The sequence below is a fragment of the Malaclemys terrapin genome, chromosome 10, assembly GCF_027887155.1.
Source record: "Malaclemys terrapin pileata isolate rMalTer1 chromosome 10, rMalTer1.hap1, whole genome shotgun sequence".
Taxonomy (NCBI): Eukaryota; Metazoa; Chordata; order Testudines; family Emydidae; genus Malaclemys; species Malaclemys terrapin.
The window spans coordinates 5,840,428-5,860,005 of record NC_071514.1 but is presented as its reverse complement, the minus strand read 5'-3'; the positions used below and the strand labels follow the sequence as shown (position 1 = coordinate 5,860,005).

Genomic DNA, 19,578 nt, shown 5'->3' with positions numbered 1-19,578 from the left:
GGGAGTGGATGGGTCATTACACAAAGTAAAAACTATTTCCCCATGCTAATTTTTCCCCCTACCATTACTCACACCTTCTTGTCAACTGTTTGAAATGGGCCATCCTGATCATCACTATAAAAGTTTTTTTTCCCTCCTGCTGCTAATAGCCCACCTTAATTGATTTGTCTCGTTAGAGTTGGTATGGCAACCCCCATCTTTTCATGTTCTCTGTATATCTATCTATCTCTTCCTACTGTATTTTCCACTCCATGCATTGGATGAAGTGGGTTTTAGCCCACGAAAGCTTATGCCCAAATAAATGCGTCTCTAAGGTGCCACAAGTACTCCTCGTGCTTTTTGTTGATACCGACTAACACGGCTACCACGCTGAAACTTGATGAGCCTCGGTTACTCAAGTGCAATGAGGGCAGACTCAGGCCCATTGTCTTGCCTTCGTAATTAATCGCTAAGGGGAACCCTTTACTATCGCAACAGTCAGATTTATGGTCCGATTCACGACCCACAATCCATGCACCCACTCCAAACCAGAAAAAAAGCCCTTGGAGACAGAGACTTCTTTTCCCTCTACATATATTGTCACAAGTTACTGAGATTCTGGTCAACCTGCGTAGGCCCCCTTAAAAGGGAGGTAAATCTTATGTAGTATTTACATAAAGGTAACTGTTATACATCATTTTAATAAGGAGTGTGGAAGTGGCTAGATCTAGATTACAGAAGACCCCAAAAATCTGAGACCTGTGAAGGTGGACAGACAGACAGTTTCTGATCCTTCTTGCACCTGTGTTTTACCAATAACTTTTCTAACTTCAGTGCAGTTCATCCATTGATTACTGTATTGAATCTGCGAGCAGACTTTTGCCTATTTATGTACAGTATTTGTACAAAGATGCTGCAGAAGATAGCTGGTCTGATTTTAAAAAAAAATCGAGTCTTTTTTCAAGACTGCATACATGATGTGCATCTCCCTAGGTACTAGGGTAGTTGCTGATTCCTTACTGAGGCAGTAAAGATCTCAGGATTTGGCCCAATATATGAACTTGGATGGTGGGCAGGAAACCATGTGTTTGTTCTGTGTTTGTCCAGTGCCTAGCACACCGGGGTTCTGATCTATGACCAGGGCTGCTAGGTGCTACAGTAATACAAATAAATCATTGTAATATTCATCAGGGATGGTAAATGGGATTTGTATTTTTAAAGCACAGTAAACTTTGGGCATAAATAGGTTGACAGTGTCTCTTTTCCCACCATATCCAAGAAAGTGAGGTTTGGAAAGTATAAATATCAATGGTTGAAATACTGAGCTGGAAATAAATTGAACCCTCCAACCCCAATTTTATTTTTTTCAATGAAATCTCTAATGCTCCAAGTTTCAAGCACAATTTCCCTGGAGGACTTTAAGAAATATTTATTAAGGAGAATGCATGTACCACAATAGAACCAACCTGTAATATGGGGGCCTTGTCTGCTAGTTCCCCTTTTGTGGCAAGATAGGGGGGTACACCAACCTGGTGCCATTACCCTTTATGCCATCACACCCAGTTTTGCATTTGTCAAGACCTTGTTGTGACCTGAGCCCTCCTGGCCAGGACCTCAGTAGTCTCCTTTCCCTTTAGGATAGTGGGGAGTCAGAAGCTGTGGCTCTAGTGGGGACTAATCAGCCCTAGGTCTCCTGCCTTTAAGACCCTTTCCTCCAAAAGCCCCTGGCTGGAGTTGGTAGGGGATGGATTTCCAGCCCTCTCCACTGGGTTCCGGCTCAGGACCCTTGTTTGGCACAGCCAGAGCCAGCCCCCCTCAGTCCCTTGCTGCTCCCCCAGCCTCTGGTCCTGCCTCTGGAGTGTTGGATTTTTCTGGAAGCTTCTCACTAGTCTGCTGCAGAAATCCCTTTTCAGTCTCTCTGGCCACCACCCTGCCCTCTTATCCTCTCAGCTGCTGTGGGGCTGCCAATCAGCTCTGACAGAGTAGACAGTTGCTTCATTAACCCTTTGGCTGCCAAACCACCATGGGGTGTATAGACTTCAAGACACAACCACATGCACATTTAAAGTGAAATGCTACAGTCCTACAAAAAAAAAAGCCTGTAAGAGGAAAGCATTGGGTGTGTCTCTGTACCCAATCCAGAGAGAGGAGTTTATACCAGGCCTGGCCATGCAGCAAATATAGATTTCTCCATGGTGATCTAGCTGTGGGTAGATCTTGATTACAGATACAGTAAAACACACGGGGGAGAGGGATACCAGACATCGGTTTTGATGTCTTATGGGTTCTTTTACACAGCACTCAGTTCAGAATTGCTAACAGACGCTTTTCAATAGAGGCCTGTGCAGATGCAAAATTTGTATCCGCAACCAATCTACAATCCGCAAAAACGAGCCACAGATATAAAGAAGCTATCTGCAGATTTGCAAGGTTTTGGATATAAAATTTGGGTCCGCCTCCATCCACAATCCACAAAAAAGGGGCTACGGATATTCTGGATTTTCAAAGCTCTACTTTCCAATCAATTAGCCAATTTCAGCCCGTTCCCTGGCTGAAAACAAGTAGGGAACCAGAAATGAGCACCAATTTCATGAGTGGCTCCCCTGCAAACCTACAACTGATATATGCATGCAAGTGACCAGCCCTGAATTCACTTCCTCTGGCTATTTCAACCTATCACACATTTTTCAGTTTACTTTTGGTTACTAAAGTTTCCTGCTCCTTTGCTCAGTTACCTTCCACCGGGCCAAAGCGACAAATGCTGAACGCACAGAAATTACAGCACTATATGAATAAATTAAAAGCTAGCATGGCCACCAAGAGCACCACTGCAACCAGCAGTTGGCCAGTTAGTTTCACTCTCAAACCGAGCACATATTATTGTTCTTCTTTGGGTTTGCTTTCACAGATGCTGAGCGCCCACAATTCCCAGAGAAGTCAACAGAAGCTGCCGCAGGTACTCAGCACCTTTGAAAAAAATCAGGCTAATATTGCAAAAGTGTGTTTGGTTCTTTACAGTCCTGAACAAAGACAAGAGGCTTGCTCCTGTGCCCAGCGAAGTCTATGAGCCAGACTCTACCTCGGTCACTTATGCGGAGTGCTTGCTAGTCATGGGGAAAGGGAGGCAGAATCCAATCCAATGGCAGAACTTTCGTTGGCTTCAGCACTTAGTGAGATCAGATCCGAATGCCCTGCATTCAACATTTCATTTATCTATGCTTGTCTTGAATTCTTGTCTGAGATTTTAAGTGAATTTAGTGCTCATTGATTTCAATGGGAGTTCAGGCACTTTTGGAAATCCCTACTAAGCATCTATATGCATCTTTAGGCACCTAAATACTTTTGCAAATCTGTCCCTAAGCCACTTTTGAAAGCCACTAAATCGCAGGCTTTTTTAAAACACAATTTCACCCTCTGTGGTTACTTGCTAAGTTCCACACACATTTTGAAGGCCTGTTTAATAATTAAAATACAATCTATTTGCATTAAGCTGTATAGGAGCCGGGTTGTTTTCCTAAGACATCTTGCAGTATATTGCACAGCATAACTAATGTCACTGGATGGAACCATTTTGACTTAATACTTGAAGTGACAGGCTCGTCTGGCATTGCTGCTTTCCAGCAAGTTTAATATGAGTAGGATCTGTGGTAAGGAATTCAGAGGAAGTGGTAAGACAAAAGAATCATTCATAGCATGCAAATTCCTAATGTTAATGTAAAGGGGAAATACTGTATATGATTACTGTGTTCAGCATTTAAGGTGGAAGTGGCATATATAGGTTATTAAATTATCTTGGGAAATAATTTGAAAGATTGTTTCACACCAGCTTTCTGAATGGTTCTCTGTTGCCATTAGAACAACAGAGCTACAAAGACTAGGTAAACGTGAGAAAATTCACTTAGGGTCCTATTGATGACCCTGTTTTATCAGATATGGCACTGTTGCATGTCACTTTTATTCTGTTTTATATGCTCGTCAAATGTCCTTGTAGTGATATTGATTCATTTTCAGTTAGAGTTTAAAAAGGTGTAAGGCAGCCAAAAATGGGAAGAAAAAAAAAATCACCCAGGTTAGCAGTAGCTCTTTTCCTGAATCAACGAGGGAATCTGTTTGAGATTTGTCCCCCTATTTCTGATAGCTTCCCTGATGTTTAAAGCTATTGTATGACAAAGAACAAGGGACCAGTCAGGGGAGGGTCACAGCTGGAGGAGACTACAATAGGAGAAATTGAAAAAGATGCTAGCTCAGATTTTGTATGTGCACTAGGAGTGCTTTTTAAAGGTTATCTTGATTTAGTTGCTATTTTTCCTCTCTCCTCCCTATCCACCTCCCCTCCCCCCACTCTAAAAGTACATCAGAGCAGAGGAAAATAATTCCATTAAAGAGGGACGGAAAGGAGTGGTTAAGAAAACAACCTTAATTTTAAACATGGATTTCACTTCACATGTCCTTTTGCTTTTCAACCTTATTGATTTCAAGATGTCTCCACACTCCCAGACTATCAATCATCTTCACAATTCCTTTTTGGGGTGACAATGTTTGCCATCTTCTGGAGTTTCACCGTGCCCACTGAGGGTAAGTGCCTCACACACAAGTGTGCAAGGAGGCAGTGATGCAAGGGAGCTTGTCCACATAGGGACAGCCAGAATCCTGCTGCTTGCACTCACCTCATGCAACTACTCATGTGAGTAGGTGCTTATCAGCAGGAGTATGGGCCAAGCAACCTAGGCCTTTGACTGCAACATGTGGGCCATGGTTAGAACCATCAGCAGCACCACCCATGCCAAATGGGCCACAGCCTTGCTCAGCAGCTGATGGCACTACACGGATGCTGAAGGAAGGACATGATGCACCTCCCCTAGCAAAGTGCCAGCCCTGCAAGCCACAAACACCACAGCAGCTATAGCTGCCAGAGCCAACAATATAGCTTAAAACTTCTTTGCATTAAATTGTAATTCAAAGATCCATATACAACCATTATCCATGCAAGGGTAGCAAAAAATGGGAACTGACACAGACTGGACTAAGTCAGTTACTTACTCAGGAGTGACAAGCCTATAATAAACCTGAATTGATTGCATAGGTGGCAATTATCACTTATGATGATTTCTCAATAATCATATTGCACGCGTTATAATCCAGTAATTGTCTTATTCAGGATAGATCTTTCACTAGAGCAAATCCGCATAAGAGCAGTGATGACAGAGGGGGAGGAAAGTGGGAGAAGACTAAAGAATAAGGTGGGGAGCAGAGAGATATTAAAGCAAAAGTGTAGCGGGGAGAAGGTTATATAAAGCCTCACAGGCAATACACAGACTCCATTGACACTGATGGAACTATGCTGATTTCTACAAGCCTGTCTTTGGGAACTCTCCATTTAAAGAGAGGAGGGATAGCTCAGTGGTTTGAGCATTGGCCTGTTAAACCCAGGGTTGTGAGTTCAATCCTTAAGGGGGCCACTTAGTGATCTGGGGCAAAAATCAGTATTTGGTCCTGCTAGTGAAGGCAGGGGACTGGACTCGATGACCTTTCGGGGTCCCTTCCAGTTCTAGGAGATAGATGTCTGTGTCTCTCTCTCTATAAATAAAAAAAAGGGCTAGTTAGAACTAAGCAACTTAACCCAAGAAAATAGATCCTTGGATATTGGACTTTGAAAGTGAATTCACATTTGACTATATCTGTGACTCTTATGTTTGCTTCCCACAAACCCTCCTGCACTGGAACGCTGCTAACACAAATACACACATGAGCATTGCTGAACCTTGATCCTGCCTGTTGTGTCCTTCTTGATTGTTATATTTCCTGCCTATGCAGAAAAGTTTCTTTCTTGTCATTCTACAGAAATAGCAATTCTGCCTCCTTTTCCCAGATAACCAGGGTGCCTTAGTTTTTAATTTAAATGTTTATCCACTTTAAGACTTTCTATAGCTGCACCTCACCCCTTGTGCTGTTACATTCTTCTCCTCCACTCCTCTCTCTTTTCAGGTCTGTGAACTGTCCTACCCCTCCTCTTTCCACCCCATCTTCTCCATATTACCTTCCCTTGGTGGGACTTCGTTATCCTCTCACTTACACTAGTGGAACTCCATTGACCTCAAGGGAATTACTCCTGATTTACAATGGCATAAGCAGAAGAGACTCATGCCTGTCACATCTTCACCAATGAGGTCTGCACACACTCCCTTACCTTAATAGTTGCCCTACACCTTGTCTGAATCACAGGGTACCCTGGCCCTTTCAGAGGGCTGGGGCTCAGTCTCACCTGCTCAAGGCCTAGCCTCCCTCCCAAGGTGATGGGAATGAGCAAGCACAGGGGTCTGCAGGATAGGAGCATGTGATCAAGAACCAGGCCTGCTGGGAGATAGAAAGGTCAGCATGAGCTCAGTGAGAGACTGAAAGGGACCAGAAGGCTGTCTGAGCCGCTCTACAGAGAGATTCTCCTTAGCACCCAGACAGAGGGGCTGGGGGAGGGCTAAGCTGCAGGGAGCAGAACCCAGCTAGGAAGGATGGAGAATGGGGAGCTAGTCCCTTAGAGGAAAGGCTCAGCAGGGACAGGAACTAAGAACACTGCCCCAAAGGCGTGTGTAGCTAGGAAGGCTTGGGGGGGGGGGGGGAAGGAGGAGAAGAGTTCTTGTGTATCCTTGTTACTCGGCACAGGAGAACCTGTGTGAATTTACACACAAAATGGGCATAAAAAGAAGGAATTCCAAACAAACTGTTATATCTGAGCTGAGAACGTGTTTCCCATCGTCACTTCAATTCCATAGTTACTAAGGCCACAGGAACAATAGCCTTCCCCACCGTGTGTGTGTGTGTGTGTGTGTGTGTCCTATAAAACCAGAGAGAGAGAGCGCGCATATATGTTCCCTGCTATGAAGTGTCTATGTATAGTTATATCATTTCCATTTATTTATGATGCATTATTGATGCACAGAATGCTGGATGCCTGAATAATGTATCACTAAGGCTCTTACAGAAAGCACTAACACTGGCATAACACATTTCTACAAAGATGAAAAAAATATTGTTTGAAACGTGTTAAGATTTAGAAAATATACTTTAAGTTACAGGACTGCTGGCCAAGAGCAATTTAAAATCACAGGCCAACATTTAAAATTTTAATGATCCATGGGCAGTGGGGGGGGGGGAAGGAGGGGGAAAAAATTAACAAATCTTCTGACATGATACAAACAACTGCTATGAATATTCAGGAAGTTAAAACCGCTGATTCAGTGTTTTCCTTGACTGTCCAACTTTTGCACTGATCACAGATGCTATTATTTTTCTTTTCATCATAAGAATCCTTGACTGCTGTGTCAGTGTGTTGTTGCATCACATGCATGAAACTGCAAGTATTGGAATTCATCCAGATAGCAGGACGCTTTGGAATTGTTACTTCTACTACACAGATGTTTAACAATCAGGCCATATGGCGCCAATAAAACAATCTTTTCACAGAATTTTTTTTAAATAAACGACACTATATTGCAAGATTGTAAACCCATATAATGCTAAGGTATGAGTTGTCATACGAGTAGAATACAAAATTATATACTGCAATTTGTCGCTTGTATTATTTAAAATATTAGACATGGAATATACGATTTAAAAATCATGATAAAAATCAGTTTCCAAAACTCACTTGTACATAATACCATCTTATCTTACTATTGTAATAACGGTCAGGAACCCAGATGTGGGTGGTCAGGCCTAGTAGCTGGAACTGGAATCAGATCTAGTGATCAGAGCAGGAGCAAGAAACTGAAGCCAGGGGCCACAGCCAGTAATCAGAGCCAAAGGGTCTGAGCCAGTCAGGAACCAAAGCCAGGACTCCAGTAGGGAAGCAGGGCTGGGAACAAGGCAGGCACAGACGCAATCATAGCTTCGGGCATTAGCATTGAGCAACCAGAGACCAGTTGCGGCCATTGGGCTTAAGAGACTTGCTGACTTCCACAGCCAGCCAGGGAGAGGGGTGAATCAGGCGGGTCCTACTGTATTCACAGGCTGCTCCTGATGGGAACGTCATTCTTCATTTGTTCAAAAGTGAATTCAAAGGTCACGACTTGCGCTGGCAACTGGATGAAATCCTTTGTTTATTGACAGAACAGACCGACCCACAAACATCATCATGTGCCTAGACTGACTGTGATGGAGCACCACTCTGGCTGACAGAGTGGAGATTCCACCAGTGGAATCCATTGTTTCTCTATAAAGACTCCTAGCAAGGGGGGCAATCAGTAGTAATACGGACAATATTTTTGTAACACAAATAATTGCTCACTGGAAGCAAGCTGTGATCACCTAGCTTCATCCCAGAGAGCACCACCAAGACACAACCAATTTCAGACACTACTGACCTAGGTCAGGTTTGAACCAAAGACCTAGAGAACTCCATTTGCCATTATCAAATCTCTGAGCTATCTAGTCACACTGCATAGGGATATATATTAGAAAGTGAATGAAAACAGAATACTAGCCTTGAAAATGAAAAATAAAAAACCATCTGGTGATTAAAATACTCCATGACCCAAAATGTGAATGTGAAGAAAAAGTGAATTGCCATCCTCCTGTCCTTTGACTATTTTTCCTGCCTAGAATCAATATACAAGGGTTGGGGTGGAGGGGAGAATATGCTGCTTTCTGCCTTCCCCTACACTTTTCTCATGTCTGGATATCTGCCCCTTGTGCTACCTAGAACAAACTTCTCCTGTGGATGCTTTATATAAATCTGACCTGCAAGAAAAGATTAAAAGGGACAGACTGAAGAAAGCATTGGTCTCCCAGACAAAGAGATGTCCATTTAGTGAATTAGGGGCTCTTTCCACCGGATGCACTTTTTAAAGGGAAATCCTCAATCACACTCTGCTCAAAGGGCAAAACAACAAAAGACCCATGTAACATTCTTTTTTAAAGCAACAAGGAAGCGTTCAAAGCTGCTTTATCTACCACAGATGCTAATCTAGTTGGTACAATTTAAAAATCCTTCCCGAAGGGCATTTGAACCCTTGTCGTCGTTTTAAAAAAGATTTTCTGTAGTTTATGCACTTGCTTTGCCAAAAGCTTCCCTTAGCAAACAAAGTATACTAAATCATAGTTGCTCTGATCTACTACCCGGAGGATGCAGTTTGTTTTCAGAGGCAGCTCAGTGGAAAACTCTGTCATGTATAAATATATGCATAGAGGAGGAAAAACATTTTGCACAACTACCAGACTGGTAGGGACCATTTCTAAGACACCAACAGGGAAGGGGGGAGAAAAGCGTCCACTTTTCATGTTTGATTTTTTTAAATCTTGCCTAGTGAGGCAATAAAAGCAAATGCCACAAAGACAAACTCCTCCCTCAAAGTTAAATTCCCAAAGCTATATGGTAAGATGCTGAAATAGGTTAATTCTCTAATCTTTCACCTCTGCACCTGCAGTCACATCCATCTTAGGTCACCAATAAAATTAGATTGATGGGCTCAATGTACTTCCTAGTAAACATTCCTCCATAATGGAAGAGCTCTGCTCAGTACAATTCAGCCCCAATGGCAATCTCTGTTGAAAAATTACCAGTATTTAACTAGTGAGGGGTGGTATAAGTTGTAACCAAATAATTCTGCCAGAGTTTCGTGAGAAGGAATGTCACACGGCAGTTGTCGACGTTAGTCCAACTCCTTAGCAACAACATTGATTCTTTGATTGACTGTATCCCAAATTCATTACTAACAACAAAATGATTCCAGCCACAGAGGCCGGCTCGCACTCCTGCTGAAGGCAATGGGAGTTTTGCTGGAGACTTCAAGGAGCTAAAGATGAGAACCTACATTGATAGCTGCTCCCGTACCAGAGACAGGACACTGAATTAGCAATTAGTGTTACACTGCACTCCAAATTGTCCTATGCATTTTACAGACATGTAAAAAGACTGGTCCCTGTCCCGAAGAGATCTCACTCCAACTAGACAATGCAGAATTGGGCAGATTTCCAATTCAAAAAAGAAAAAAAAAATATTTGACCCCCTGCCTATCATCACTGACATGAGAAGGGTGAAAAAGGCACCACGGAATGAAAGGCAGAGCCAAGCATCTCCGGATTACTTGAGTAGCTAAGACTAAGCAAAACGGATTATATCAGTGCTAATTCACACTGGAAATACCAAACACAACAGCCGAGAAAAAAAAAATCTGACATTCCTCTTTAAAGGGACAATAAACGAGAGGGGAAAAGGATCAAAAACAACAACAAAAAAGCCGTCTCTCCTGCTTTTAATCTGAGAGCCAGTAATAGAAAGTTAAACTCAGCCTTCAGCAGCCTAAGCATGTCATTGTTAATTACAAAGCTATTTAACTTTTGCAAGAAATAAAGGCTGCTATTAATGAAAGAAGACCCAATTAGCCTTTAATCTACACACTGTTTTTTAATCAAACTTTCTTTTGATCATCATACACACTGCGGGATATAGTCTCCCCTCGCCACATGACATCGACTCCCACTAATCCTAATGAAACAGATTTTAAAGGACTGGCTGAGTGAAGCAATGTGGAGGAGCATCTCCTCTGTAGTGGCTGGAGCTTCCTTTCCCCAGTGGGACCCAGGATCTGCGTAGTTTGGAGGCTGAATCCCAGTCTCCAAACCATTCCCCCTCCTCTCATTAAGGCAGCATTGGAAGGGAATTCAATAAGGTGAATTTCTAGGTGACCCTGGACCTCTTCTTGGGGGTTCTGCCATGGGAGGGAGCAAGATACTTTACACCCCTAGGAGCGAGATGGTCCAGGGATAGTAGCAGGGTAGTGATCACCATGTAAAAAAAAACTAACAAAAATAACCAACAGAAAGTGGCAGGATGGCTAAAAAAAACCAGAGACAGGGTGGTGGATGAGAAGGGGAAGCGACGGGAAGGATCTCAACAGTAGACACAGACCTAAGTCGTCTTCAGTGCTGAAAAGGGTGTATTTTGCACATCAGGGAAACCAATGCACATAAATGAGTGAGCACTATCCCTTGGAAAAACATAGTGAAGACCAGGCACTTTAGTTTTAATGGGAGGTAAACTCACTGAGATCAACCCCTGGAAGGGGCACACAGCTGTATACCTCCTGGTAAAACGGATGTGCCTGGTCTTCATTGGGTTTTTACCTCGGGATGGCTCAGATGGATTCATGCACATTAGTTACACGGAGATTTTTAAAAAAATACAGCTTTTTTAGCAGTGAAAACAAGGCCACAGTCTGCTCCACCTAAAATCACTCTCCTAGAATGAGGAGGGGGGCGGGTTCTGTGATGACTGCAGTTAAGGATCAGTGAAGAACCTGATCTTTAGAGTGGAAATAGCTCTTGAAAATGAATAGGGACAAAACCAGCGTGGGACTTGACACATTAGAAAGAGAAAGAACCAGGTAGAAAAATATTACACTGGAAAGATACAATGTGCTATCATGCCCTGATCTGTTGGTTGGAGACTCAGAGTATTACTACTTTTTAAAGTAATGTGGCAAACATCTGGCACCTAAAAATAATGCAAACTATCTGGGATTTAGGCATATGCTTAAAGTTAAGTGCGTGCTGAAGTTGGAATGATTTCCTGAATCAGGGCCCCAGATCTGACCTTCAGAGATGCTGGGCACCCACACTTCTAACTGAAGTCGGAGGAGCGGTGAATGCTCAGTAGCTCTAAAATCAGCCCTTAATTTTATTGATTACTGTTGTATTAGCATCTTTGATTTTTCTACACTTTCTGGGTGAAGAGATTTTTTAATTGTAATGTATGAATAAAAACTATATACGTACGGATGCAGAAGTCTCCACTTTCATAATATCCAGGGCAGCACTGAGATCTTCGCCGATACATTGTTCTTAGTCCTCTTCGATATGCTGTTTTATAACTTATTCTAAATTGCAAGACAGAAAGCCATTTGACAGTATTGGAAATCAATGCCTATGGTTGGAATTATATTTGTGTTAAATTATAGCAAGGAGAGCATTCAATAATTACTTTAAAATGCATGAAGGCTTTTGATATTAAAAAACACCATAAAAAAATCGATATGTATTTTGAAACTTGCAATAGAACATGTATTATAAACACAGTATTTGCGACTATCAGCCTACATAGCCCTTCGTGGTACTGCTATCTGAGAACATAGTCACAGAACTAAAGAGAGGGCAAGCAGCTCTTTCAGGAATAACCATTCTTCTCTGCATTTCAGCAAGGTCAGCTATGAGCGATGGGATCAACACAATCTTCTATGGAAACTACGTTTTCAGTATGCCACACAAGGAACTATTACAGCATGCCTCGCATCTCTAGTTCTTGTTACAGGAGACTGGGAAATTAACCCCCCAAAAGTGTAATGTCTCCACTAGGTAATTATTCCCAGACTTCATTCCCTTGCAAGGTGGCGTAACACTGCAATCAAGAAAGCACCGTAAGGCAGCTTTCTCTATCAGGAGCCTCTAATGCGCAAAAAAAGCCACCATACTGAGCGTTCTGTAGGAGTTTTAGCTTTCTCCATGCAGCACAGAGGACAATACTTTGGAAAAATGTACTTTGGCTCAGCCTTTGTTGTTCTTTCTATTAGACAAGTCAACCCCACCTAGTCTGCTATACTCCAACCAAACCAATATTCTTGGCATGAGCAGTTCAACTTCTGTGCTCAGTTCTGGGCACCAGACCACAGAAACGAAAATGAAGTTCCAAACCTACAAGGTGTTGAGTGCCCTCAGTTGCCACTGAGTCAATGGGAATTGAGCCCAATTAGTAGCTGCTGGCAGGAAGAGACCCCAAGAGGATCAATTGTGCTGGGTGTTTACTTGAATGGCTTTCCACTGGGAGCAAAGCCACCAATAACTGATTTCACACCACCCAGGAGAATCTGATCAGATGGCAACAACTTTCACTCCGTGCTAGAAATGGAGATGGGCCCCAAACTCCAAATTTATGGGAAGTTCAGCTTCAGATTTGGATGCCAACTTTGTAGCTTGGTCCCATTTCTAGACATCACCAACCTGACCCATATTCAAACTAACAGTCTAAAAGAGAAAGAGATTCTGTGATACATCCCAAGCCATTTGGTCCCATCTTGCACTAGGCAACTGAACTATTCTGTGGAGCTCAGTGGTTCTCAAACTTTTGTACTGGTGACCCCTTTCACATAGCAAGCCTCTGAGTGCTACCCCCCCCCATAAATGTAAACACTTTTTAATATATTTAACACCATTATAAATGCTGGAGACAAAGCGGAGTTTGCGGTAGAGGCTGACAGCTCATGACTCCCCATGTAATAACCTTGCGACCCCCTGAGGGTTCCCGACCCCCAGTTTGAGAACCCCTGATGTAGCTGGATCAAAGTTCAGGAGAGAGTCACTGTCCTTCTCCTGCAAAAAGAACAGGAGTACTTGTGGCACCTTAGAGACTAACAAATTTACAGTCCACGAAAGCTTATGCTCTAATAAATTTGTTAGTCTCTAAAGTGCCACAAGTACTCCTGTTCTTTTTGCAGAAACAGACTAACACGGCTGCTACTTTGAAACCTGTCCTTCTCCTGGTTTCCTAGATTGCCCTGAACTCTGGATTTCTCAGTACAAAGGCTTCTGAAATAGTATCAGTCACGAGGATTTTGTTGCAGAAAGGCCTGTATTTCCTTCAGTATCAGGAAGGTAACACAAAGGTTTGGATATACGGGGAGATGAAAAGGCGAAATACAATTAAAATATCTTGGCAACAGCACTTACCGATGTCTAGTGCACTTGAACCAGTTCAGTATATCAGTACATCTCGTATAATAGATCTGATCGAAAGGGTGCGCATAAGATTCCTGCACTGTCACAGCATAGCTAGGAACAGACAATGAAAGAGGGAAAGGCAGTTCTTTACAACGTGAAAAAACCCTCTGCTTCCTTGACATGCGCCCACACCTAATTCCAGCCTGAGAAATAACTAAAATCAACAGCCTTGGAAACTATGGGCCTGATCCAAAGCCCAAAGAAATCTTCCCCCTCTCTCCCCACTTTCACCTAGAGGCAAAATCCCTCCTAGAGCTTCTGCTCCCAGCCCGGACCATTGCATATAAAGGCACAACTGAGACATTTGTGGAGTATTTTCGACGGATTTAAAAATCCATTTCTTTCAGAGGGAGGAATAAATGTTCCCCAAAATGCATTACGTGTTTTAAAATCTGGGAAGGGCAACTGGTAAATGCTTTACTTTTTCTAAAACAAAAAGTATGTAGAGCAAAATGGTTTGGCTTAGAAGAGCTAAAAAATCCTCCATGTCTTTAAAATCGTATCAGAGGTCTTCCTATTAGGACTGTTAATTTTTCCTTGTATACCAAAATGCTAATGTGAGCACATGTTAACTTAATGCTGCTGAGTTTTACCAGCATGGTGGGATTCTTATGTTTCATTTTATGATGAAGGAGCGTCATTACTTCAACAAATATTGGGAGCACCAATCAAACCAGGGATAATTTATAAAAGGTCTCAAGGGTGTTTATTTTTAAACTGCACAATTTTTAATCCTATGTAATTTGTAGCAGAAATAACCTGGGAACTAATTGCAGATCATAAAATTATGAGTTAAGTGCTGTCTGGGCATGTTAAGGTTTTGAGATTCGGACAGAATGTGATATCTTTTACAGACCTGAACAGATTGCAATAGGCAGAAATTGGGTAAACTAGTTAAAAATTACAAAGAGCGAAGACATTGGGAAGATGTCAGCAGTCATCCCCCATCCCTACATATTACTTATTTTGTGCAACAGGTACTACCTTACTATTATTAATTATATTTATTTGGATGAGGCTGGTATTTTCAAGCGTTTAAGTGACTTAGAAGCACAAATCCCACTGATGTGGGAATGAGATGTATGCCAATTTCCTGCAGCATCCTTGAAGAACCTTACTGAATTAAGTTTAAGTATCTTTGGAGTCCATTGTATTAAATGCAAAGGTTATGCATTATTGTGGGTTGGGACTGCATGCAACTTCTCTAGCGGGGCAGATGGGATTTGAACCCTGGGAAGTGCTATGAACTTCAAAGAACTAGACTGAACTATGGGCCAGACAAGAATGGACTTTGGGGACAAACAGTGTCCAGTGTTAACCTGGGGAATCTCTAGGGGGAGGTGAATGCAAATACCCCACCTCTAGTGATGCAAAAATCCAGCCTTTTGAAGCTACTCCCAAAGGAGAGAACCACTGTCTGCAGATTACCTATAATCTGAAGATTAAAGGCCAAGCTGTGTAAAGGAAAGACTAACCTATTCATGGGTGTGCCTGGTCTGAGCTAAGGCGGTTATGAATTTATAACCACAGAAAGAACCATTGGTGGGGTGTGAAGGACTGACTCCTACCAGAGCCCTTGTTGGAGTTGGGGTGATCTCTGGTAAGCTTATCACATGTGTGTAGGTTCTTTTATTGTTTTCAGTATGTTTTCTCTGTAAGGCTTTCACCTTAAGAATAAATGTATTTGCTTATAAAGAGCTGTGTGGTAACTTGTAACCGTCGGCAATTCCAGCTGTTCATAAGCCTTCGCAGAGAAAGCAAAATGCAGACTTTTTAGGCAGTCTGACTTGCGGGGGACAACTCATTGTAGGCAGGGAACTTTGCAGCCTGGAAAAACCCCAGTGAGAAGGGGGGGGGGGGGAGAGAAAAAAAAAAAGACGTGGATCTCTACCCGAGATAGGCGACAGCTGAGGAATTGGGAGCCTAGAGTTGGGTGCCCTTAAGGGAACAGGAAGGGGAAATACTGAGGCAGTTCATTAATTGTGTTAGTGCTCCTAGCTCACTTAAATGCTTTAGAAAATTCCACCCATAGCCCCCTAGGTGTGCGTGTTGCACACAGGCAAACACAAAGCTGAGAATCTTGCACTCTAAGGCCCTGATCCTGCACTGATCTTCCCTGCAGAAACCTACCATCTTTACTAACTGCAGGACCTGGACCTATGAGCTAAATCCTGCAAGCCCTTAATTAAATCAGTGGTCTTAATCATGCAAGCAATCCCATTGTAGTCAATGGGACTGCTGACGTGATTAAAGGCTTCAGAACTGCACTCTTAATAACAGACAAGGTCACAATATTTGCCTGGAGAGTTGACTCCTATTGAAGTCAGTCGATTGGGCTCTTAATACATTGATCTACCGGTCATATTTCCCTTCTACCTGGGCAGCCACAAGACAATCACTTTTGTTCTCTGTATAACAACTTGCTGGAGGTTTTTGTTGATGGTGGGATTTTTATTTACATTGCTCATTATAAATGTATAACAATAACATCCACAAATCATTATTATTATATGAACTTATTTGTTACCCAGCGTTACACCAACTTCATCTTTTTCAGTTGATTTATTAACATCTAAGTAACAAAGTCGTCTTGGTCAGTACAACCAATCAATTTTGCTATTTAATTTTTGTTTCTCCTTCACTGGGTCTCTAGGTTGCTGACTTTCTTCACACAAAATCAATATTTTATTCCTGTGCTCTGAATGCATCTCCCCTCACCACGACTGCAAAATACCATTTCTGCACATAAACATGCTTCTCTTTGCAGCTGCATTTGTCCTGTAAGCCACTTCACGCTCTAACAAAGACCTCCAAAAATCAAATCATAATGAACTTCATAAATGCCACTGTGTTACATATGCATATTTACTCTTGTTACAGGAGCCATGCTTGCTGTAGTATAAGCTATGGAGAAATGTCAGGGCCCCATTCACTCCTATGCTGGAATAATACACGTAACTGGGATGGAAGCTCCATGAGTTAAACCTAAAAGTGCAGCAACTTTAGTATCTGTGGTCGCTGCAAATGGTCCCCAGCATCCATATGGAGCCCCACTGAAGGCAAAAGGGCTCCATGCAGACACAAGAGCCCACCAACACAGATCCAGTTATAGGACGACAGCACATCCCTATAACAAGATGTGCTGTGAGCAAAATTCTCCTAATTCACAATTGGGGTCTCTAGTGCATAGAGCTCTCTAGTCTAGGGGGCTGTGTTGCATATTCCGCCTTCGTCTCATATGCAGAACTTTCACTGGTGTTGATGGCAATTCCGCAGGCAAAACCAAGAAGTTCAGAATTCACAGTACAAACCTGCACGTTGTACCAACAAAGGATCAAGACTTAGTGCCAAACACTGTGCTCAGCCACTGGCCAGGAACTCTGCACCCACCAATAGAAGAGGGAGACAGACTCAAACCCTGAATGCATGGAGAGAGCTCCTCTTCCGAAGGAGCATTCCAGAGCAGAACAGAAGATAAGTACTATGGTACTATGTTCCCTCATGCATATCCCTGGCGCTGACTACTTTGGCTGCTCTGAATTCAGACACAGGTGCTCACTCGTGTTGCCTCTGCAGCATAGATCAGTGTCTGTTCGTGCGCAGTGGTGACAGAATTTTACTCCTGGTGATAATACTTCTGCCTTTACAGTGTACAAATCTGAACTGGCTATCAAACGAAGGAGACACTGTTTATACATTACCTTTCCCAGTGACTACAAACATTGGGATCATCTGGATTTAAGGACAGAGCCGTTTTCAGCAAGCAAGACAGGGTAAGCACTTTTAGAATCCACCACAACAGTATGCAGACCACCATCCTTGTTTCTAGATGAAGAGAACAAAACAATGTTCATTAACAGATCAGTATGAAAGAACATCTGCTTAATATTTCCAACACTAGGCCTGAACTTCAGCACAAACTCATTTTGATCCCCTTCCTCACACTCATAATGAACTGCAAACAATCTTTCCAAGGGACAATTATTTATTATCATGGTGTGGACAGAAAGGCTTATCAGTAGAAATGTTAATAAAATACTGACACCGTAATAAAAAGTCAGTAAGTGGCCTATGCCTTATATTTTGCTACAATCTAGACGAGTCAATATTCAGATCTGAGCAATCAGGAATGTATTTACTGGAAAGCTCTGGAAAAAAAAAATAGATGAGACTCACCAAATAATTTCTTAAAGGAACTATATTAACATGCTTATAACTCAGAAACTAATTTACAGAAAAATTCTCAAAAAGTTCATCCTCTAATCAGAGCCATTGCTGTAAATTCGTGAGGGATACATTTTATTATTCATATATGTTCAAAGAGGATTTAACTTCTGCTTTAAGTGCAAATCTCAACACAGCCTTAATAGTGGGGCTCATACCTGCAAAAAGGCAATCAGGCCACTACTAAGTGCAGAGGCATGTCCTAAAGTTAGGAATCTAAACAGATTTCAGTAGGTTTGAGCTTAAATTGGAGGGGGAAGCTACCCAAGATATCAATACCCACGATTCTTCCCAAGAAGATTTTTGATACCGAATATCATTAAGGCTGCTTTCACAAATAAAGTAAATAATTGAGCTATTAAAATAATCTATACTCCCATCAACCCATGGGTGAAACCCACTCCCATTAATTTTAAGGGGATTTACATGCGTTAGAGTAGGCTAGATCTCAAAGACATATGCTTATTACATGACCGAGGGAAAATCAATTCACTTTTCAGCTTTTATTAAGAGGCGTCCATTCGGAGTGACAGAGGTCAGCTGATTGCACCATGTCATACTAATGATGAAATAAATAATAGACATGTTGAACATATGAAGTAGAAATGCCTGAACTCATTTGGTTTGGATTCTTCGTCATCTAAATCGATGTTATAAGGATAGATGTATCTGAAGAAGTGTTAGTCTATATATACACGAAGATTTATACATAGATCTATAAATATAAATTGAACACAGTGTATTGGTCAGTGTTGTGGTCACTGAGGTTAACTGAAAATCACCTAGAGCCAAAATTCCTCTTATCTTATTCATGAGAACAGCTTTCAAAGAAAGAAGAACAGGAGTACTTGTGGCACCTTAGAAACTAACAAATTTATTAGAGCATAAGCTTTCGTGGACTACAGCCCACTTCTTCGGATGCATATAGAATGGAATAGATGCTTTCAAAGAGACTACTAAAATGAACAAGCAAAGTAGGATACAACTCCAAAGACTCCCCTGTAACCTCTTCACACTCCTTGCATCAACTATCTCAACCCGTACAAGCCTGGGGAAAAAAGGCTTTGCAAACCTCTTCTTTACAACTAGGCTACATACTTCGATCTTCAGACCAGAGTGGTGCTACTAATCAAGACTTCTCAAACAACTGTCAAGAACTCCAGCTGGATGGAAAACTTGGGGCTAATATGTCAACCCTGCATCCAACAATGCAGCCTCTTAAGGAAATAAAGTATTAAAACTCAGTGAACAATAAAATTACAATTTCGATTTCAGGCATTTGACATAAATATGTCCTCCTCTAATATAGCACTGTAACCAACATGGTTCCATAACTTAACCTCAGACACTGCCAGCAGGCTTCCCCTAGCAACAGAACAGATCTCCCTTCTGCTGTCTACAAAACACATGGCTCTCATTACATTACCTCACTGCAGGAACTGGCATAAAGACCACATTAAGGGGTTGATCCTGCCCAGCACAGATGTCGCGTTGAGCATATAAGCACAAAGTAAAATGAACAAGAGAGGGAAAGCGGATCCCGTATTGGGGCCTGATCCAAAGCCCAGAGAACAAGATGGAAAGAATCCCATTAATTTCAATGGGCTTGGG

General features: G+C 42.1%; 1 protein-coding gene across 2 annotated transcripts in view; it reads right to left on the bottom strand.

Annotated features, from left to right (window-relative positions):
- MEGF11 (multiple EGF like domains 11) overlaps positions 1-17,521 on the bottom strand; it is a 253,506-nt gene extending 235,985 nt beyond the window's left edge. Inside the window, exons 1-3 of one of the 2 annotated variants that reach the window (XM_054041093.1) lie at positions 17,445-17,521; positions 13,693-13,794; positions 11,749-11,849 (exon numbers count right to left, since the gene is read on the bottom strand). In XM_054041093.1, the coding sequence (XP_053897068.1) occupies positions 11,749-11,809 (61 nt within the window). In that variant the 5' untranslated portion in view covers positions 11,810-11,849; positions 13,693-13,794; positions 17,445-17,521. The remainder of the gene's footprint in view (positions 1-11,748; positions 11,850-13,692; positions 13,795-17,444) is intronic. The other variant, XM_054041094.1, reaches the window with a different exon arrangement.
- Positions 17,522-19,578: the final 2,057 nt, after the last annotated feature.